Source organism: Phyllostomus hastatus, unplaced genomic scaffold (assembly GCF_019186645.2).
Source record: "Phyllostomus hastatus isolate PE091 unplaced genomic scaffold, TTU_PhHast_1.1 phas_scaffold_1066, whole genome shotgun sequence".
In the NCBI taxonomy this organism is placed as follows: domain Eukaryota; kingdom Metazoa; phylum Chordata; class Mammalia; order Chiroptera; family Phyllostomidae; genus Phyllostomus; species Phyllostomus hastatus.
The window spans coordinates 16,777,932-16,798,937 of record NW_025334004.1 but is presented as its reverse complement, the minus strand read 5'-3'; the positions used below and the strand labels follow the sequence as shown (position 1 = coordinate 16,798,937).

Below are 21,006 nucleotides of genomic sequence, written 5' to 3'. Positions count from 1 at the left end.
CTTTCCCCAGAGACACACATCTCCTAAACTCTAAGGGACCTCAACCTGCAACCAGAATAACAATGGGCAGTGGCAGCTCCTCCCAGGCTAATATCCAGAACCCGTCTCCAAGGCCCCTTTTTCTCTGACTTCCCAGTGAACTAAGGCAACCCAACCTAGGCTCTCCTGTTGCTGCTTCTATGCTAGGCCCTTCCTTGTTTCACTGTCCCCAGCTTTAATAAACATACCCTCACAGTCACCTGGACTCATGTTGTGAAATCCTTCCTACACAAAGTCAAGAACCCAACCCATATACCCATAGGCTGGCCCTAGGCAGACCCACTCAGGACCAGGCCCCTATCTGGTAAGAACAGCACGACACCTGGTACCCCACTGATTTGCCTCCCTGGTTTTCAAACCAATTCCTAACCACCTCCTTTGGTTTCTAAAACCCAATGGGCCAAGAGATTGCTGGGAGAAAATGTTAAAATAGGAATTCCTGATGCCCAGGTCTAGAGAGTCAGAACAAGAATCTGCATTTTAGCCCTGGCTGGTGTAGCTCAGTGGATTGAGTGCAGGCTGTGAACCAAAGTGTCGCAGGTTCAATTCCCCGTCAGGATACATGCCTGGGTTGCAGGCCATGACCCCCAGCAACTGCACATCGATGTTTCTCTCTCTCTCTCCCTACCTCCCTCCCTTCCCTCTCTAAAAAATAAATTAATTAAATAAAATAAATAAAAGAATCTGCATTTTTAACCTCAGATCAACCCACTGCAGGTTCTCCCTTGAGCACCACCCGAAAAAACAAAATTCTCCCCTAGCAGAGGAGAGAACAGGACTTCCTCTGCGGCCACCCTCCAGTGCTGGAGAGCAGCACCCAAGCTGCAAGAGGCTCACAGACTCTTGGGATGAAAGCACTGGATAGAACTTCTAAGACCTTCTCTCAAGCCCTTGGAATGCTGCAGATAAATACACAGAAGCCAAAGACATCCCGCACTCGGCCACTGTTCCAGTGGCAGGAGTAGAATTCGCCGCCAGAAGCACTGACTCCTCCTCAGGCTCTCTTTCCACTACACAACAGTCACAGATTTTCTTTTAACAAAAAGGAATCACTACATTTTACCAGAGGACTGAACAAAAATATATAATCAATAACTTTGTTTTTGTATTGTTTCCCTTTTTGTATTCAGCACTGTTTTTTGTTTTTTGGTTTTTTTTAGATACAGTTAACATTCACTATCACTTCATCTTAGTTTCAGGTGAGTCACAGATTTGCTCTACCTAGTTTATTAAGTTTCAGCTCTGGGAAAATCCTAACAAATCTCACATTTAAAAAAAATGAAAGAAAGGGAAAGAGAAGGAAGTCATGGTTCCACAATTATGTAATTCATGTTCCAAATCTCCTCTTCCATGAAAGTAAACAGTCATAAACCCAACTCCCTTTGTTCTAGTTCACTGTCACTGCTTTTCATGGCACTTGTTAAACAGGGGGACAAATGCTACAACATGCGTGAGGCAGGATGTTGGACCTCTCATCCCCAGCTGCACGGGGACATGTGTGGCTACCCCATTTGAAAGCCCCAGTGCTTTGGGCCGGGCTCCTTGGCAGGTATTGTATACTTTGGTGCCTTTTATAGATCAGACTGGTTCCAGGGTTTGACCTTTTCAAAGCCCGAGTCTCCTCAAATTCATCCAAAATGCTGAATGGGCAGAGCAGGAATCCCCCAGGGGCTCTCTCTCTGCCTCTACCGTGCACAGTGCTGCCCAAATTGCTTGACAGCTTCTCTCCCACACGGTTAGGGAAAAGGTTGAAGAATGTGTGAATATGACCCAGCTGGCCAGCAGGGACATGAGAAGGAGGGGGGGCAGACCCCAAATCCATCATCCAGGCTGCCTTCCCAAAGATGGGTGAGATGGCTAACAGGGAGGACTGTGCCCTGATTTGGGGGGATTTAAGGACAAGCACCATGGATTCTTGAATCAGAATTTTGTCCCTTGATCGGGGGTAGCAAAGGCCATTTGCAAGATTCAGATATACACAAAACAGGTATGCCGGAGAAAAGCTGTTGTCTTTCAAAAGCAAGATGCTGACAGCTGGGAAAAACCTCACTTTCTAGAAAAAAACATGTCCTATTTTAGGCATCCCTTCAAGGAAAAAACAAACAAATGAACAAAACCAAAACAAGCTACAGTGTGACTAACTGGCCCTCAGCACCATTTGCCTCCAGGTAAATAAAGGGGTGTGTGAGTACTTCTTCCAACCCGATTCCCACAGCCTTGCGTCTCCTCTCATGCTTGGCTCCATGAATTAGTGCTTAAATTGCCAAAATCAAGTCCATGCAAATGTGGACAGTTACATTCTCACCAAAACAAGGTGAGCCTATAGACAGAGGAGGGGGTCATTGGGTAGTATCCTCACCAACGCAACAGGCTCAGGGAGTCTGGCAATGACTTTAGCCGTTCAAGCACTGTCTGCACTATGGAGCTGGACACTGCAGGGCAGTGTAAACATCGAGGAAAGATAGCCTGTAGGTGGCCTGTGTCAAATGAATTTTTTTAAAAGCCTAGATCAGTGATTTGGTAAAAAGTTTTGTTTCTTTTATAAATGGTCTTCTATCTTTGAAAGTAACACTCTGCCAAAGCCCACTATGTAAAAGTAATGAACAAGGTTAGTGGTGCTGGCTGAAGCAGAAATGGGAGGACCAAGGACATGGTCCATAAGTACCTCCCAAGCTTCTCTATGTCCTGGGGCAACTTGTCAGAACCCCCCAGAGCATCCAAGAGCACTGCTGGAGAGACCACTAGGCCAGATCATCGGCCAGGCCTTTCCACTCTGCCTTTCCCGTAATCCTTTAGCATAAATGAGAGGGGAGTATATTCTGCCACTCTCCAAATGATCTTGTTGCATACGTATAGGCTATTGTTTAGGCTATAAGTGTAAGTGAAAGCAAAAAGACATGAAATGGGGGCATAATATAATTTTGTGAGAAATGACTTTCATGTGTACAGAAATTAGAAAAGGGCAAGAAGAAATAAAAGGTGTTCTGTCAAAATGACTAAATCCTTAGTTTAAAAAAATCTTTTAATGTTGCATCAATTCAAGTACAAAGAAAAGGCGTTATTTTTTAAAAAACATATATTAGATATATACTTTTACAAAGTCTATGATTGCATGAGCTTTTTCATGTAATTGAAAATGGAACCCAGAATCAGGATGCTTTTAAAGATTTGCACCTGTCATGAGAAAAATCAGTACCTTATCTACGGGCAGAAATTTGCACAGAAATGCACTTGAGCATCTCAAGGAAAGTGTCAAATGTCAATAAATCTTCATGAAACATGAGTATCATGTCATTTCCTTGCACAAAAGATGAATGCTCTCCATTACCCAGAGAGAGGAGTCTAAACCACTTACCTGGCATTTGAGGCCCCCCTTCACAATCTGAACCTGGTGTCCCTAGTTTTATTTCCCACTGTCTCTCAATGCACTTTTATTTTTCCAGCACAGCAGTTTTCAATGACAGAGGGGTGGGAGGTGTTTTGCCCCTCACAGAACATTTGCCAATGCCTGGAGACATTTTCACAACTAAAGGGGTGCTGCAGGCATTTATGGAACAGAGACCTGGGAGCCAGCTGACCCTTGTCGTACCATGCACAGGATAATTATCCAGTCAAAGAAATGTCAAAAATGCTGAGGCTGAGGACCCCATTCTAGCAGATCTCCTAGCAGCTCCCAAACACACCGTGACCTAGGCTTCATTCCAATTATTCTCCCTTCTCAGAATCTGTCTCCCTCCCTTACTTGCCAACTGAAATCACTCTTCAAGATTCTCCAGTTCTCCTTCGGGATGACGTTGATGGGCACACCAGCCTCACCTGAGCCCTTCATCCCCCAAGCAATCGTAACACCTCCTCTAACACTCTTCGGGTGTTTCCCAGTTCCGGCCACAATCCTTCGGCAATCTGCCTGGATTTGATTCAACATAGGCCTCGCATCTGTGACAGCGCATGTGGTCTGCTACAACACAGTATTCAGTTTGTGGCCTTAGGAATTTCATTTAACTTTATTAACATCGAGCCAGAAATACTTTCCTCTAAAAATAGTTTTAACAAGTATAATACTAAGACATATGCTGATAGATGGGAAATCAGATCAGAAATATAAACACTGGCTATTAGGCAGTGGGATTTGATTGTGGGGGGGCGGGGGGGAGTATCCAGACATAACCAACCTCGCTTAGTTTCAGAGATGCCAAGTACCATTTGCCACCAAATGAAGGAGGATGGTCATCGTGTCCAGTTATCCTCTCATATTATAAGCTGTTTTGTTATTGATTTCATAGCTGATATTTATTAAGGACTGTGTGCCAGGCTGAGAAACCTGACATTCGTCCAAGAGGCAGTAGTAGCAGGGAACACCAGTTGGCATCTGTTCTGATGGGTGGGGCACCCAGCAAAGAGAGAAAAACAACTGCCCAAGGTCACACAGCTACGAAGGGGAGAGCTCGTCTCCCGTTCAGATCCCCAAGCCCCCACTAGTCACACATCACACTCTCCAATCACTTCAAGTTTACAAAAAAACATATTTTCTTCATGATGTAAAGAATCTTAGGATACCAACTATGTATGCACGTAGGCAAGCTACAGACATTCCTTATGGCTACCCAGTTCAGCCGTACCGGTCTGAAGAGAGATGCTGTGTGCAAGACATCTTTACCCCAAATAGCACCAAAGGTGAACATTTCTAGAAATATTGTGGCTGAAACTGTGTAAGGCTGATATGAAGAGATATATACAATTTCACTGAGGAACACACAGAAATGGAATTAAAGGCAAGACAAACCATACGGTCAAAAATGAAAACTGGATATTGAAAGAGATTCTTTTCTCTTTAAATGAATTTATAGCTTTGCTGCAATTCTAATCAATAGTTGATTTATGGAGTGAGGGAATTGGGAGATTTTGGAAAATGACAAAGTGATTCCAAATTCATTTGGACGAATAAATGAGTGCAGCAAGCCAAGACTATTTTGAAAAAGATGGTTATTTATTTTTGTTTTATTTTGTTATGGCTTTTAGGAGAGGAGATGTGCCCAGCCAGGCACTATGTTGTGTTATAAACAGTAATTAAACACAGTGAGGTCCAGCTCAGGGAACAGAGGACTGACCAACCCATTAGATTAAAAGCTGACAAATGCCGCCAACCTCAAGAGTGCCTAACTATGACCAGAGTCCCCGATAGGAAACTGTCAGATGAAACAGTCAGAAATATGAGCACAGATTTAAGTGAGGACGTGTTCACTGGATTTTATTTTACTAGAAAGAGTAAATAGAAATCCCATAAATTCTAAAAATATCCATCAGTATAGATAAAATTATGAAACAAATTAAATGATGCTATAGTCACAGGATGAAGTAGTAGTGTAAGATTTCTAAAGCATAATATAGGAGAACAGTCAGTATTTTACATCTGATATGTTCTCTAATATATATGTAATATATAAACAGTATACATAGTATAGTCATATATTTAATAGAACTTCATTATAAATCAGAAAACTTCAGGTAATATTTACATGATCATAGGTTGAGAATACTTCCTGAATACAAAGTAATAAAAATATTATAATGAGAAAAGTAAAAATATTTTATCAATTTTTTAAACTAAAAAGTATGTTAAAAATCATAAGGCAATTAAAACCCAAAGAACAAACTGGGGATGATATTGAAACAAAATTAGAGACCAAATTAAGAACTCATAATAAAAAAGAAATAAAACAGATGGTCACATAAAAGAAATACAATGGCTAATAAACATATAACAACATGTCTAAACTCACCGATCTGATAAGGAATGCAAATTAAAACAAGAGAGGCCCATTTTTGCATATGAAATAAGATAACTTTTTCAATTAAATTTTTATGAGGTGTAATGAAATGATATTTTACTAGTTGAAGTGAAAACTGGTATAACCTTTGTGGAGAACAGTTTGGCATGACAATATTTATATATATTTTTTTGATAGTCTATCCTTAAAATTACATTAATCAGACTTTGAACAAATAATTACTTAAAGGTTTTCAAAACGACATTCCAATGCCTTCTCTAATAGTAAAAGTTTAGAATCAAGGTCACTGTTAAATGATAAAAGAGTAATTCAATTATTATATATCCACCAATTAGAATACAATGCAAGTCATGCAAGTTTTAAATTATGTTTATTTTTAATGTTTATTTCTCCAGTTGAGACTGCTAATTGCCTACCTAATAAATCATGTTTTGAAGATTTTCTTTATTTATTTTTATTTTTACAGAGCGGGGAAGGGAAGGAAAACGAGAGGGAGAAAAACATCAATGTGCAAGAGAAACATCAATCCATTGCCTCTCGCACAACCCCCCACTGGGGACCTGGCCTGCAACCCAGGCATGTGCCCTGATGGGGAATTGAAACTGTGATCTTTTGATTCACAAGCTGGTTCTCAATTACATTCAGAAATGATAGAGAATGGTATAAAAATGTCCAAGTTTATTTCTTTAAATACAAGATTTTATTTTTTAGTTATATTTCATTGATTATGCTATTACAGTTGTCCTGCTTTTCCCCCTTTGCTCCCTCCACCCAGCAACCCCCACTCCCTCAGGAAGTCCTCCCACCATCATTCATGTCCATGGGTCATGTGTGCAAGTTCTTTGGCTTCTCCATTTCCTGTACTGGACTCGACATCCATCCCCCTGGCTGTATTAAAAGCACAATCTGGACTGTGATAAAAACTTAAATAAGCTTATATTATACTATGTTATGATATGGGAAAAAGTACAGAAAGTAGTACTTGATTTTTTTAGTGGTGTTTTCTGTGCAGTGAAATTATAGATAATCATTTTCTTTATATTTTTCTGTACTTTCTTAAATGTCTACAACAAGTTTGTATTGTGTCTACAACTAGAAAATAAAAAGTAGTTAAAAACTGTGTTCCTTCCCTCTTAGCATCAGTTTTGACGTTTCGGCATTGTCTCTCCATCTTTTCCCTCCAGCCTTAGTCATTTCTGCTACAGAACTCTTCTTCCCCAATAAGATGGTATCTGGAGATGGGACCTATGGGAAGCAATCAGGTTTAGGTAAGATTATGAGCATAAGACCCTCATGATGGGATTCGTGTCCTCACAGGAAGGAACACCAGAGAGGCCTGACCAGTGTAGCTCAGTCGGTAGGGCGTTGTTCCACAAAGTGAAGGGTCACAGGTTCGTTTCCCGGTCAGTACACATGTCTGGGTTGTGGGTTTGGTCCCCAGTCAAGGAGGATGCAAGAGTCAACCAATCCATGTTTCTCTTTCACATTGATGTTTCTCTACCTCTCTTTACCCCCCCTTCCCCTATCTCTAAAAATAAATAAGTAAAATCTTTAAAAAGAAGAAGAATCAGGAGGAGGAGGGCAAGGAGGAGGAGAAGAAGGTACAGCAGAGAACATGCTTGTTCTCTCCTCTTCTCTACCATGCAAGGATGCAGCAAGGAGGTGGCCATCCACAAGCCAGGAATAGGGCTTTTGCCAGAAAATGACCATGCTGGCCCCCTGATCTCAGACTTCCAACTTCCAACACAGTGAGAAAATTAATTTCTGGTATTTTGTCATGGCAACCTGAACACACTAATGCATACTGCAACCCAATCTGGAGTAGAACACTCTCAGATTTCCTCAAGGAGAAAACGGTGAGTTCTTCATCCTACAACTCTGTATCCAATCTCATTTTAAACAGCCTCCAAGCCCTCAGTTTTGTATTTCTTCTTGGGCTATTCAGCTCAAATCTTTCACTTACTTCTCCTTCTAGCCCTCTCCCTGGCCCTCCAATTCTCATAGTCCCTACTCATAAGGCTGCTGAACAGCTCAATGCATTCGCTCTCCCCACTTCTTTAAGGAGCAAGCCAGATATGAGCAAATCTGAGCTTCAGGAAGACGACTCCACTTGGGTAATCAAACCACTCTGTTCCACACAGGACCTCTCCTGCTCTTACCTGCAAAGGACAACAACCAGCTGAATTCTCACCCACTAAGAGCACAGTTAAATTTGCTGTCCTCTGAAAGTTTCTTATCAATGAGATCCCACAGTCTCTGAGCTGAATGGACATTTCTCCTATTCTCCGCATAATCATCCAGATGGAAAAAGCATTTGAAAGGCATGTATCTCTAATTGTGGAGACACTGGCCAAAAACCTAGAGAAAAAGAATAGAATGGTGTTTCCATTTCCATCTTTGGATTTTTGTCTCATGAATTAGGTGAGGGAATTTTTTACTTTGTTTAAGACACACCAATCTTTTCAGGTTGCCCAAGGCAGGGTCAAATACGACCCCTTCTTTTCATAGTAAAGAAATCATTATGTGCATAGCTACATATGTCTCCTTTCTTCTCCTCTCTCATAGAACTGACATATGCGAAGCATAATTATCAGATGAGTCCAGTACATCTTAATTTCATCCAAGGAGAAGGTGAACATTCTGTCTTCCTCAGCACACTGGCAGACTACCATGTATAAACTCGGAGCATTGCATTTTAACTCTTAGCATTAAGATAGCTCTTCCAAGGCTAAGACGCAACCAGACATACAGCATGGGCAGCCCCCACCAGCAAAGCAGAAACCATTTTCTGCTTGCAAGCTGAGCTTTCACATCCCCCTCTTGACCTTGCATGTATTATTTTGAATGTAATGTATTTTTAAATTGCTTCACCATTTTTAAAATGTAAGGGAGAGCTGAATTAAATATTATTTGTGGCATACCCTGGTTTGCAAAGGGCCTTTAAATCTGATCCCTTATATCAGGTCGATGCCTAAATCGTATTACTTGAGATTGCAAATGACTGTGTTTGCGAAATTGTAGATGCACATTTAGAGGCAGCTTCAAAAGTTCAGCCCATAATGTTAACTTTGTTTGAAAAGGCCTTGATTTTCCAGGAAGCAATCTCAAGCCATTCTGCCTATTCCTTAACTCTGTCTCTGTCGTGGATAATGCATTAGAGCCTAAGGATGACTTGGCACATGGTTCTTCAGGAGCCTTAGTCTAATGTCTAAATGAGTTCCTAGCTATATAGATGAAGCCCGTTTTTTGCAGCAAAACATAGAAGGTATTCAAGAATAGGTGAGATCTATAGAGTTTAAATTAAGGTAAAGGTGCAAGAGGGTTCACTCCAGCCACCTTATTTCAAGGTAATAATTTCCCATTTTCAGCTCCTGCATCTCTGTCCTATGTCCTCTACACCCACAGCTGCTGCCACTCTGAGATGGGTAACTCTAGGACCCAGACACAAGGGATGTTTATAGCTTAAGGGAAATTAGAACTTATCTACATGAGTATGTGCACACTTAGCTCATGTGTGTTTACATAAACATATGTGCAGAGACACACACATCATATTCAGAATCAACATATTCTCAGAAAATGCAATCCTGTCATCAAAATGTATAATAGAAATGAATAGAATAGAATAGAATAGAATAGAATAGAATAGAATAGAATAGTCAGATAGGCGGGGATACTAACCACTATAATAAAAACAAACAAGAGAGTAAAATAGAACCAGAGACATGGAAATAAAGAACAAACTGACAGTAACTGGGGTAAGGGGAGGGGGCTAATGGGAGAAAGAAAAGGAAGGATCGTCAAGGAACATGCATAGAGGACCCAGGGACAAAGACAATGGTGGCAGGGAGGTTCACATGTAGAAGTTGGGATGTGGGTAGGGCAGGGGAGAGCAGTGGTGGAAAAATGGGGACAGCTGTAACTGGACAACAATAAAATAAATAAATAAAGTCAGACAACCTCAATATATTAAACGAGCGTCAATCAGTCTGAGGATAAGGTTCTGAGTTCTGTTACTCAACCATTAATCCCCGTAGAACCTAAGCATCAGGATGCCAGACTATCATCAGCACATCATCATATTTCCCTACTGAAAGGGTAGAACAATTAGCAAAGTTCAACATCTAGGGGGTTGATAACAGTATAGAGCAAATGGAGGGAATGGTTCAAACAGAAGCAGTTACCTTATGTTAAAAAATAAAGGTGAAAAATAATGATCAGGGAAGCCCTGGCTGGCATAGCTCAGTGGATTGAGCGTGGGCTGTGAATCAAAGTGTCACAGGTTCAATTCCCAGTCAGGGTACATTCCTGGGTTGCAGGCCATGACCCCCAGCAACCGCACATTGATGTTTCTCTTTCTCTTTCTATCTCCCTCCCTTCCCTCTCTGAAAAATAAATAAATAAAATCTTTAAAAAGATAATGGTCAGGAAGTAGTGTATCAAACTTAGCAGCTAAAAGCAACAAATATTTATTGTCTCACTGATTTTATGGGTCAGACATCTGGACATGACTCAGTCAAGTGCTTGATCCTCAAAGTCTCTCACGAGACTTAAGTCAATGTGTTTGCCAGGGTTGCATTCTCATCTGAAGGCCTGCCTGGAGAAGGGTGCACTTCCAAGCTCACTCACGTGATTGTCAGCAGGATCCAGTCATTCCTCACTGGAACCAAGCTTTGGACCGAGAGCCTCAGTTCCTCGTTTACTATTGGTTGAGGACTCTCCTCAGTTCCTTGCCACATGGGGCTCTCCACAGGGCAGCTCAGAACATGACCATTTGCTTTGACCAAGCAAGCAAGAGAGCCCACCTAAGGTGAAAACCATTGTCTGAAGTGACATCTCGTCACCTGCACCCCATGCTATTCACTAGAAGCAAGTCACTAAATTCAGCCCAAATTTAAAGGAAGGGGCCTACACGATGGCATGGCCTCCGCAAGGTAGAGATCTTAAAGGGTTGTACTGCAGGCTACCTACCATGAGGAGAAAATATATATTCACTATAAATAGACTGATACTGCCATGTTACATGTGGGACTATATAATAGCATACGAATTTACTAATGTTTTTATAATAGGCATTATAATACTCAAAATGTGTGTATTTTAATGTAATTATCCACCTTCTAGTGGTGATTATATCAAAAGTATTAAACCCTAACAATTACTAACCCCCCTTCCTCAAGGTTCTAAGGGATGTACACCTATGGGATATTACATTGCTTTGCTGAGGACGGGGTGAGAGAGGCAGAAGGAGAGGTGGAGAGATAGGGTACATCATTCTATATTGAACATCTATGATACTTGGGGAGGAGGGTGTAAGCGTAGGGGCGGGCTCTGGAAGGGATGCCAGTGGACAATAAAGCTCTGTGACCAAGAGCCCATGGAAAAAGAAGGAAAAGATGAGAAATAACTACCGTGATGATCATGACTTTGAAGAGACAGATACGGTCAAAGCAGCTTTAGAAGACTTGCTGTGTGCTGTGTGAAGCGATGCTTCTTGGCAACCTCCTCCAAGAAAATGTCCACTTAAAAGCGACGTTGCTCTGCAAGGCTTTCATTGTTGAATTGGGGTCACACCATTTAAATGTGACACTCTGCTGAGATTGGACAACCACCATCAAGCTTTTATTTGGGCTATAATGGTCCAAGAAAACAAACCTAGGTGCTAAAGAAATGTGCATAAAATATTGATGAAACTGATATATATAATAATAATAATAATATAAAAATTGTCTATGTCCAATAAAAATAAATCACAGTAGGAATAAAGTGGGTATCTTTCAATAATGAAGGGTTGCATAGACAGTTAAAAATGATGGTTATTGAGATTTTGTAATAACAAAAATTGTTACAATACACATTAGGAGGAGAAAAGGGAGATTATATAAATTCATATGTAATATGTTTAGGCTATGTATAAAAGATCATGTGCATTCAAAAAGAGGCTGGTTAAAATCAGAACAATGAAAGATTGTTTTTTATTTCCATACCACCCCTTTCTTCTTTAAAAACCACTTTCCTAGGACCTCCTATATACACACACCAGGAGGACATGCTTTGCTTTTCCATTCTTCCCAACCTCCTTCATAGCCTTTCTGAAAAAGCTGAAAAGAAGCTGCTGGCACAAACATCCTAGAAATCGACAGTAGGCTGGCCTTTAGCAAGTACAGTGGAGACCTGGAGCCCATCCTGACTGTCCCTGAGCACCAGCCACTCCTGAACCTGAAACCAGGCTCAGAACAGCTCAAGGGCTATCCTCAAGGACCCTGTCTCTGCCCACACTAAAGTAGGCTGACCTAGCACTTCTACTACATCTGTTGACTTCAAGGGTTTCTTACTCTCAAGACCAGTCCACGTGGCAATCCAAATACACCAGAAATCGGGTAAGAGTTTAAGTCCCCTGACACCTTAGGGCAGGGGTTCCCAGTCTCCAGGCCTTAGACCAGGCCTGTTAGGAATGGGGCCACACAGCAGGAGGCGAGCTTGAATGTAATGGGCTTGAATCATCCCCAAACCATCCCCCCACCCCGGTCTATGGAAAAATTGTCTTCCACGAAACCACCAGTCCCTGGTGCCAAAAAGGCTGGGGACCGCTGCCTTAGGGTGTATTACTTTATCATCACCCTTGCCTGAACCAATAGCAAGGAAGATAAACAAAAAGACCCCGATCTTTCAGGACAGAGGATAATTAAGTGAGGAAGAGACACTAGGATCATTCTTTCTCTCTTTCACTATACCATACAAGCAAATGGCATCAGAGACCAGAGGCACTTAGAGGCCAGTCCAGTTACACACGGAACTCAGGAAGGCTGAAGACGCTCGTGAACTCTTTGGCAAAGATGCCGGAAGAGGGTGGACACCTAGGGAGGGTGAGGGGCCACCAAGGTAAGCTGTGAACCACAACAAGTGTTCACATTGGACGTGCAGAGGAAACCGCTCCTCCCGCTGCAGAATGTGCCTGCCTGTTAAATATCTCCCAGAGGAGGAGTGGAAATACCATTCATTCGCAGCTCAGTAGGATATAAAAAAGAAACAATCAAACAAAAAGAAACCTAATGCTTTTTCCTTATGACAGTGCTGCCCAAGCAAAGACTAGAAAGGGATTATGTTAGGAGAGTTATTCCACCTTTGTTTAACTAGGTATCAAATGAGTAAAGGAGGGATTTTCCTATGAGTCAGTACTATTCTTGAAGCACGTGTTTGGTGGCTGAGTCGCTCCATAGTATAAGATTTCTAGGTGACCTCACTTGATGGAGTTAGAACATCTGGAATTCATAAACAAAACTTTATTTCTCAATGAAGACTTTATTAATAGTGTTAAGGAATAGTATGCCCCATGCCCTGCCTAACCCACAGGTATTGTGGGACACAAATGAGGAAATGGATAAAAGTGATAGCCCCTTACAATCTCCAACACACTTTCACAGCCGTTACGAGGATTGTCGTCTTAGATACAGAGCAAGAGTGAGGCTTGCATGGGGTTGGATCTCCCTCCTGTACCCTTGACAGAAATCACTTCTCAAGCAGTGTTCTTCCTAAGAATCCCCTCCAGGCCACTACTTCCCATACCCTGAAGGTTGCATGGGAGAAGAAATGTGCCATTCATGAAGAATCTACCCTTAGACATTTGCAAATCTCCAAATTGTGAAATACAATATTCGAACAATATTACTCCTGAATTGCATGTTCACTCTGCTTGTCTACATCCCATATGATAAATATGATCAGTCTTTTCAACGTCATCTCTATTTCAATGTCTTGCTTTTGGCATGACTATTCCCCCTCTGTGTTTCTCCAGCGTCACTGTGCACCATTCCTCCCAAAGAAGTAATTTTAAGGCTTTTTGTTGTTGATTTTTTTTATTTTTACTACTCCATAAGAATCATGACTCAAAGAGTAGAGGAATATAAAGTTAGGTTGAGATGAGGACTCTTAGAAGTACATTAGGCCCATTCAATTGTTAACAGATGTCCATGGGCATGTAATCTGTGCCTGAGATTCAAATTTGTATCCCAGAAAAATGACAAATTACTTAGGTGCCATGGTCTTCAGAACTGCTAATAAACATAGTACTTAAAGACTTATAACTTACAAATTATAAATCGGAAATAGAGAAATGAAATTGCCAAGAGTCCAACTGATCATATCTGTTCCTTTCAATAACTGTATGATATTGATGAGAATATGGTTCCCATTATGTGGATGAAGAAAGCCTGGCTTAAAGAGGCCCTGTCTCAGCCAAAGCTGTACTCTACACTCAGAAATATGCACCTTGTCTTTTCTCAAGGAGGTTTTGCATGGATATGTCCACTCCTAACCCATGTAGGCTATGTCTCTCGAACATAAGTGGTTTAGAGCTTTCAGCAGCCTTGGATTCTGTCATTGAGGGGAAAAAAAGTCTATGTAAAAAGTTGTTCTTCTTCTGTGACTCCTATGACATCTAGAAGAATAATCACGGCAATTATACATCAGAAACAAAGAAACGATAATTACAAAAATGAAATTTTCAGCTACCACTTGACTAGCTAGCACGGGCACTAACTTTTATATTTCCCCATGGGGCATATATGAAAGAAGCACCGAGTGGAAGAGAGATGAAACACAATTATTAGGACCCAGGGATTTATTCTTCCTGCTGCACAAAGGAAGGGGGAGGGTGGCAGCAGCTGGAACAGTCTGCTCTCGCTCTTTGCAAAGACAGAAAAACGTGGCCCGTCATCCCCTTTATTTTAATTTCCTTCAGAAACAATGACAAGGCTTATCCAGTCTATGGTAGTTTCCTTCTCCATCAACACGACTTCCTAGTTAACTAACTGCCTTACTGTCCCAAGAGCTTGTTCGAGGGACTCTGAGTGACAGCACACTGACACTGAGACACTGGTCCATGTTAACTGAGCAAAAGTTATAGTTCTGCAGCTGGAATACCAGAGAAACAAGCATTCCCTATTTCTGCCTTAGTCTATTCAAAGTCTTAATGGTTCCAAGTACACACCAAATAATGATTGCAATCATCGTTCCAGACCAAATAATATTGGTCTGAAAAGTGCAAAATAACTGGGGATTGTCTGGGCATTGAGTCAAGAGCAATACTCCAAGTCCCTTTTCTCTCCCAGTCCTCCAAACTGAATGCACAGCACACGGCTGGTTTTCACAGCGTGCTTCGGAAGTCATTGTTTTTAGCTCCGGACATAGTTTTTGGGTCCTTCCAAAGACATTGGTGTAGATGTGCATATGTACAAGGTGCTCATCACTGCCAGCTCCCTGCTACATCCACACCACTCCGGCCCCTACCTCATGTAGGGCGTAAGTGCCACATCATGACATTTTAAGGGATTTGCCCGAAGGTATTCAAAGGAGACATGAAATACTACTTTCAAGCATTGTGAATTTAGGATTTGTTTTAGATTAGGCATATAATAAAGCATGTAATGCCCTTTAGTGCATGCTTCCTAATGTTGAATGCTTTGACTTTCTCCTCTACTGAAAAAAAAAAGATACCAGTAAGAAGTATTTCATGTTAGACCAAGGAAGAGCAAGAGGTAAAATTATATCAAAAGAAGTTTGTGATAACCAGGGCGAAAACTGTATGGATCTATAAAGGAGCACCAATTAATAAAGTCACTTTCTGATTGGGGGAGGACTAATTCTCCATATGAAATATCAACTTGTTCCTATAAAAGTTTTTTTTCAAAATGTGCTTCCCAGAAGTTGTTCTGAAGGATTTACCTGGTGTGAACACACGTGTGCACACACACACACACACACACACACACGTACACACATATTCTGTAGTAAAATAAGTGTGGAAATAAGTCACTTAAAGTTCAGCAGCCTTCTTCACTCTGGGCCTCCCCAGAGTCTAATACCCTAACATGAATCCTAAGTCTTCAGGAGGGTAGAGCTGGCCAATCATATTTCAAATTATTTGACTATAAAAACACTTATGAGAAGAGAAGCTTTGTGGGTGGGACTAGGGCTCTTTAGAGGACATTTTAGGAAATACTGCCATTTTGAATAGGCACATAAAACATTTGTTTTTGTGTTTTTTTTCCAAATAGAAGAGAGATTAGTACACAGCTAAGATGGCCTGGCCATGACCTTCTCATTGAGCTCTCTAGCCCAGTGCTTCTTGAACTTTAATGTGCATGTTAAATCACCAGGGAAGCTGTTACATGCTGACTCCTGATCGGTATGTCTTGCTGGAGAATCTGCATTTCTAACAAGTTCCCAGGTGACACTAATATTGCTGGTCCAGGAACACCACTTTGAGAAGCAAAGGTCTAGAACATATGTGCCTTCAAGGATGAAGGTGTCCAGGAATTATTCATAGTGCCTTGCTATCTGATCATTCTTTATCCAAGAAGGTGAGTCTACGGCCGAGTCTGCAAACAGGGCTTACCAGTAAAACCTGTTGGGGGTGATGCGTTCATGCATGAGTTGCCAGTGTCTCCCAAAATCCATGGAGCTGTAGAGCTGGAAAACAATGAAGTGAGGAAAGCATAAGTACTTTCAACATGAATACATGGGTCTTCCCCCTGGAGAATGACATTCCAACCCACCAGAGTGCCTCATACACCCAAGCACGCATCTGTTGTATCCAGATAAAAATATATGTATATGAGTGCACTATGCTTATCATTGTGCTTTCTGGCACAAGTAGGTTCTTAATATGAATGCTATTGACTGATGTTTGTGAGCTGAGTATAAATCCATTCCTGATGCCATCCATCATTCTCTCCTTTAGAGGTAAAATCTTTAATAAAATTATGTCTCTGTCTTTCCTCAAAGTCCATGAAAGTCTTTAGCTACATCTAAAACAATTCAATTTCAAAAGTATTTATTGGCAAGTCCTATATGTAAAGTGCTCTGGTGGATATCAATATAAAGAAAAGGCAGATTCTGAGCTCGGAGAGAAAATAGAACAACTATGTAAAAATGTTCATCAGCTGGGATCTGAGCTAATATTACATGCGAAAGATTGGATTCTTTCAGTTTCCTCTCTTACTGCTCCCATATGTAATCTAAATGGCTGGACCTCTCCATGTCACTCATGATACCAGGCTCATTATGTGCTTGCAAAATGGCAAAGAGAAGGCCCCTCTTGTGCTGAGTAAAAACTACCCACCCGTGCAGGACGAGCACAAGCATGGCTTCCTCTGCACAGCCCGTTCCGACCACTTCGGCCCACTCATTGCTCCTCCTTCCCAATTCACGGTACTCATCGTTGGTTTCCACTGAGCACTAATCATAGGCTAATAATACATGGTTATGTCTTTCATATCTCCCTGTATTTAGTTGTGTTTCTATTCCTTGAATACATGTACAGTGTTCACCGAATATCTGTGGCGTAAATCAGTCATTCAAATAGGCAGGTAAGGGTGCAGAGTAACTCAGAGAATGAGGAAACATTGTAGAAGAGCCCCCAGAACTTTGGCAAAATTTTAAAAAATATCCCTGCATGACTAATAGAGTCAGATTCCACATTCATTTATTTTATGGATGTAGAGTCTGACCCCTTTGGAACTGGTAAGGGAAAGCCCAGCATACCTATAAGAGACTAGCTAGGAGGCTGGGGTTTCTTTTCAATAGAATGCCTGATAGTGCAATATCTGAATCTGATAATGAGACAATAATAATAATTCAACCACATTGTTCTTTCGCATACAGCTGAGCCTTGAAAAGACACTGTAAGAAAGGACAGACAGTTATTACTAACATAAACGCCTATTCCCAAGCATTTTCTGATCAACCCAGGCAGGGTTAACCACTCACTCCATGGTGTCACCGCTGTTTTTATTGTCTGCCTCTAGGAAGTTGTTCACACTAAGGCATCTATGGTTGGAAGCCTCTCCTCCTACTAGACTGTGAGTCAGAGAGGGGCAAGGATCACAGCTTACTCACCTGTACGTGTCAGTGGTTATACAATGCCGGGCGCCTAACAAGGGAACACACAAACCTCTTTCACAGTTAAGGAAACTCAAGCATGGAGAAGTTAAGTTTTGGTCAAAGAAACTAGGATTTAAGTTTTCTGACACCTAGCTCGCATCTCCTTTCACGGATCACCGTATCTAGATTATAATGAAGATTTCACCACATTTGTATTTCTCCCACAAACTTTTACAGGCAGAGAAATTGAGAAAGACAAAAGTACGTGGCCTTCAAGTTTACAGAAATGGTGTCAGTTGAAGTATATTCCTGTAATCACATCCCCAGTAACTGCTCACCCATAGGGATGCACCGTCCAGCACAACACACCCACGTAACCTTGCTGTTAAGTTCTGAAACCACAATATTATAGTCCACACAGAAATCACTTCTGAACAAATTCCTGGTAATTTCAAAAAAGGTTTGAGGGACTTAGGAAAATTTTGGTCCACTTCAATTTAATTCCACAAATATTCATTGTACATTGGTACTATGAACTACATAAAAAGTCTCTTTTTTGTCCAGTGAACGACAGATGTGTTTGTTCGCATTCCCATTTTATAGATTAAGATCTTAACACTCGGTCTACAAAGTGGCTGCGGCAACAGTACGGAAAACAGGATGTCGTCCTGATTCAGCGGACGGCAAACTTACACTATACCACACCCACCCTGCACCAACTCCCGACTCTCACCACTTTTATCCAGACTGGGCTCTCGCTTCATGAGTGAGCACTGACCACTGTGTGTGTCCAACTCTGCACAGGGGGAAGCAGGCAGCTCTCTTCCCCATCACTCTCTGTCCCTTTCTTTCTTTATCAGCTCAGTGAATAAAACAACACTAGCCCCATACCGTTACATGGCAGAGCACACAGAGCCTCATCCCAGTCTTCAAGCAGCAGAAAGGGTAACTGCTGACCATCAAAACATACAAGCAGACGTACCACATACAAGGGGAAAAGGGGGCAAAGGCTAAAGTTCTAACAGGGGTGTCCAACCTTTGGCATCTCTGTGACACACTAGAAGAAGAATTGTCTTGGGACACACATTAATGTTTTAAGTAAATTTGTGATTTTGTGTTGGGCCACATTCGCAGCCATTCTGGGCCCCATGCAGCCCGCAGGCCACAGCTTGGACACCCCTGTGAGGAACGGGCTAGATTAACAGGGGTAGACATGGGAAGACAAGGCTTCCTGAAGAATTATACTTCCTCAAGAAGTATCTTGAGCTAGGCCTTTGGAGGTAGGTGATGCGGACAGGAGAAAGGAGGATGGAGATTGTACTGGGTGGAGGAGACAATAAGAACAAAGGTGTGAATATGGCCAAGGTCTTGGGTTTGGCTTGTGGAGAAGCTTTTCCAAGGAGGTTGATGATCACTTTTACTGGCTGAAAAGAGATAGAGGTTGTTGGTCTGACTGTCTGTTAGTCTCTCTTTCTGCCCATCCATCCATCCATCCACCTATTTGTGAATGTTTCCATACTGTCTGTATGTATATCTATGTTGGGGTGGTTTGGGAGGAAGGACAGGGTTTGTTAGGACCAGATGATCCCACTGAAGACTGTATATCCATACATTTTACTGCAAAAACTGAGTTTCAATGCAGGGGTTTATTTAAGAAATGGAACACTCTCCTTCCCATTGCAGGTGTCTGAGGGATAGATGCTCAGACTTCAAACATGTTTCCCAATTGAATACAGAAGACACTTTAGTTGGAGCCCTCTATAACCCAAAGATACCATCAGAGTCTCTGTCAGCCCTGATTCCAATCACAGCAAACAGAGCCCCCAGTTCCTCCAAGTGAAATCCAGCATGACTGTGTCTCCCACTGCCACAAACTCTAGAGGCAGGCCAGGGGTAAACCACGAGGGTCACACTGACGCGGCGGGGTCTCCGTTTCCTGGGGACACGATCAGCCCTTCCATCATGGAGGGTCCTGGCGTGGCAGGATGCCACCTGCCCCAGTTCCTGCTAGTGCTCATCCCTGAGAACAGCGCAGCTCCTCTCCTCCTACACTCTTCATAACAGAGACAGAACCAGAGACGGGCTGCTGATCTCCTCATCTAAGCCTGTTCCACGTCCTGCCTCCCCTGTTTCTGGTTTTGCTTTTTCAGCTCTTCAGTTTGACTGATTGGAGAAAAATTAAATTGAATTCTCTGCCTAGAAGCTGATTCAGATGAACAGAAAGAGCAGGCTCCTACTCATTAAGGGCCTTGGGTTAGCTACTGTGTCTCTCAATCTAGCAAGTTTTTAGCTGAGTGCGAAACAAATTTTATTCCACCACAAGGTGAATCTTTGCAGCCTCTCCATTTGTACATCTGTTCATCCCTTTCTTCATTTATTCATTCACTAAAAGTATATCAACCAACTGTCATGCTTTAAGCACTGGAGCTGGACTTACAAAAGTTAAAAAAGCCACGAATAGTGGAAGACATCTATTCAGAAAACTACACTGCGATGGGAGCAATGTTACAATATGAATACTAGTTAGCTCTGCAGTGGTAAGATTGTGGGCCATTGGTGATTTCTTCTTTAGATTTTTAAATTATTATGAATATGTATTACTTTAGTAATTAAAAATTAAAGCTCTAACACTCAATGAACATAGGGGTACTTATATTCATTCAAATTAGCATTTCAAGTTTCTTCAGATAAATCCCCAGAAGTAGAATTTCTTGGTCGTAAGACAGTTTCCTTTTTAATTTTTTGAGGCAACTGCACACTGTTTCCCACAGTGGCTGCCCCAGTCTGCACCCCCAACGGTGCAAAAGGGCTCCCCTTTCTCCACATCCTTGCCAGCATTTGTTGTTTGTTGATTTATCGATGATAATCATTCTGACAAGTGTGAAGTGATACCTCATTTAAAGTGGTTTAAATTCACATTTTTCTGATGATTGGCGATGTTGAGCATCTTTTTATACCTCTATTGGCCATCTGTATGTCTCTATGTTCATTTCAGCGTTATTTATAACTGCCAAGATTTGGAAGCACCCTAAGTGTCCATCGGTAGATGAATGGATAAAACAACTATGGGGCATTTACACAATGGAATATTACTTAGCTGTAAAAAAAGATGAAAATTTTGCCCTTTGCAACAGCATGGATGGACCCGGAGAACATTATGCTAAGTGAAATAAGCCAGTCAGAGAAAGAAGAATACCATATGATTTCACTCATATTTGGAGTCTAATGAACAAACTGAACTAACAAGCAAAATAGAGACAGACTCGTAGATAGAGAGCAGGCTGACAGTTCTTGG

The 21,006-nt window shown here is 41.6% G+C and overlaps 1 protein-coding gene across 1 annotated transcript in view; it reads right to left on the bottom strand.

The window, feature by feature from the left end:
- Nucleotides 1-21,006, bottom strand: part of SORCS3 (sortilin related VPS10 domain containing receptor 3) — a 558,638-nt gene that overhangs the window by 177,418 nt on the left and 360,214 nt on the right. Inside the window, exon 5 of the mRNA XM_045854121.1 lies at nt 16,225-16,298. Within this exon, the coding sequence (XP_045710077.1) occupies nt 16,225-16,298 (74 nt within the window). The remainder of the gene's footprint in view (nt 1-16,224; nt 16,299-21,006) is intronic.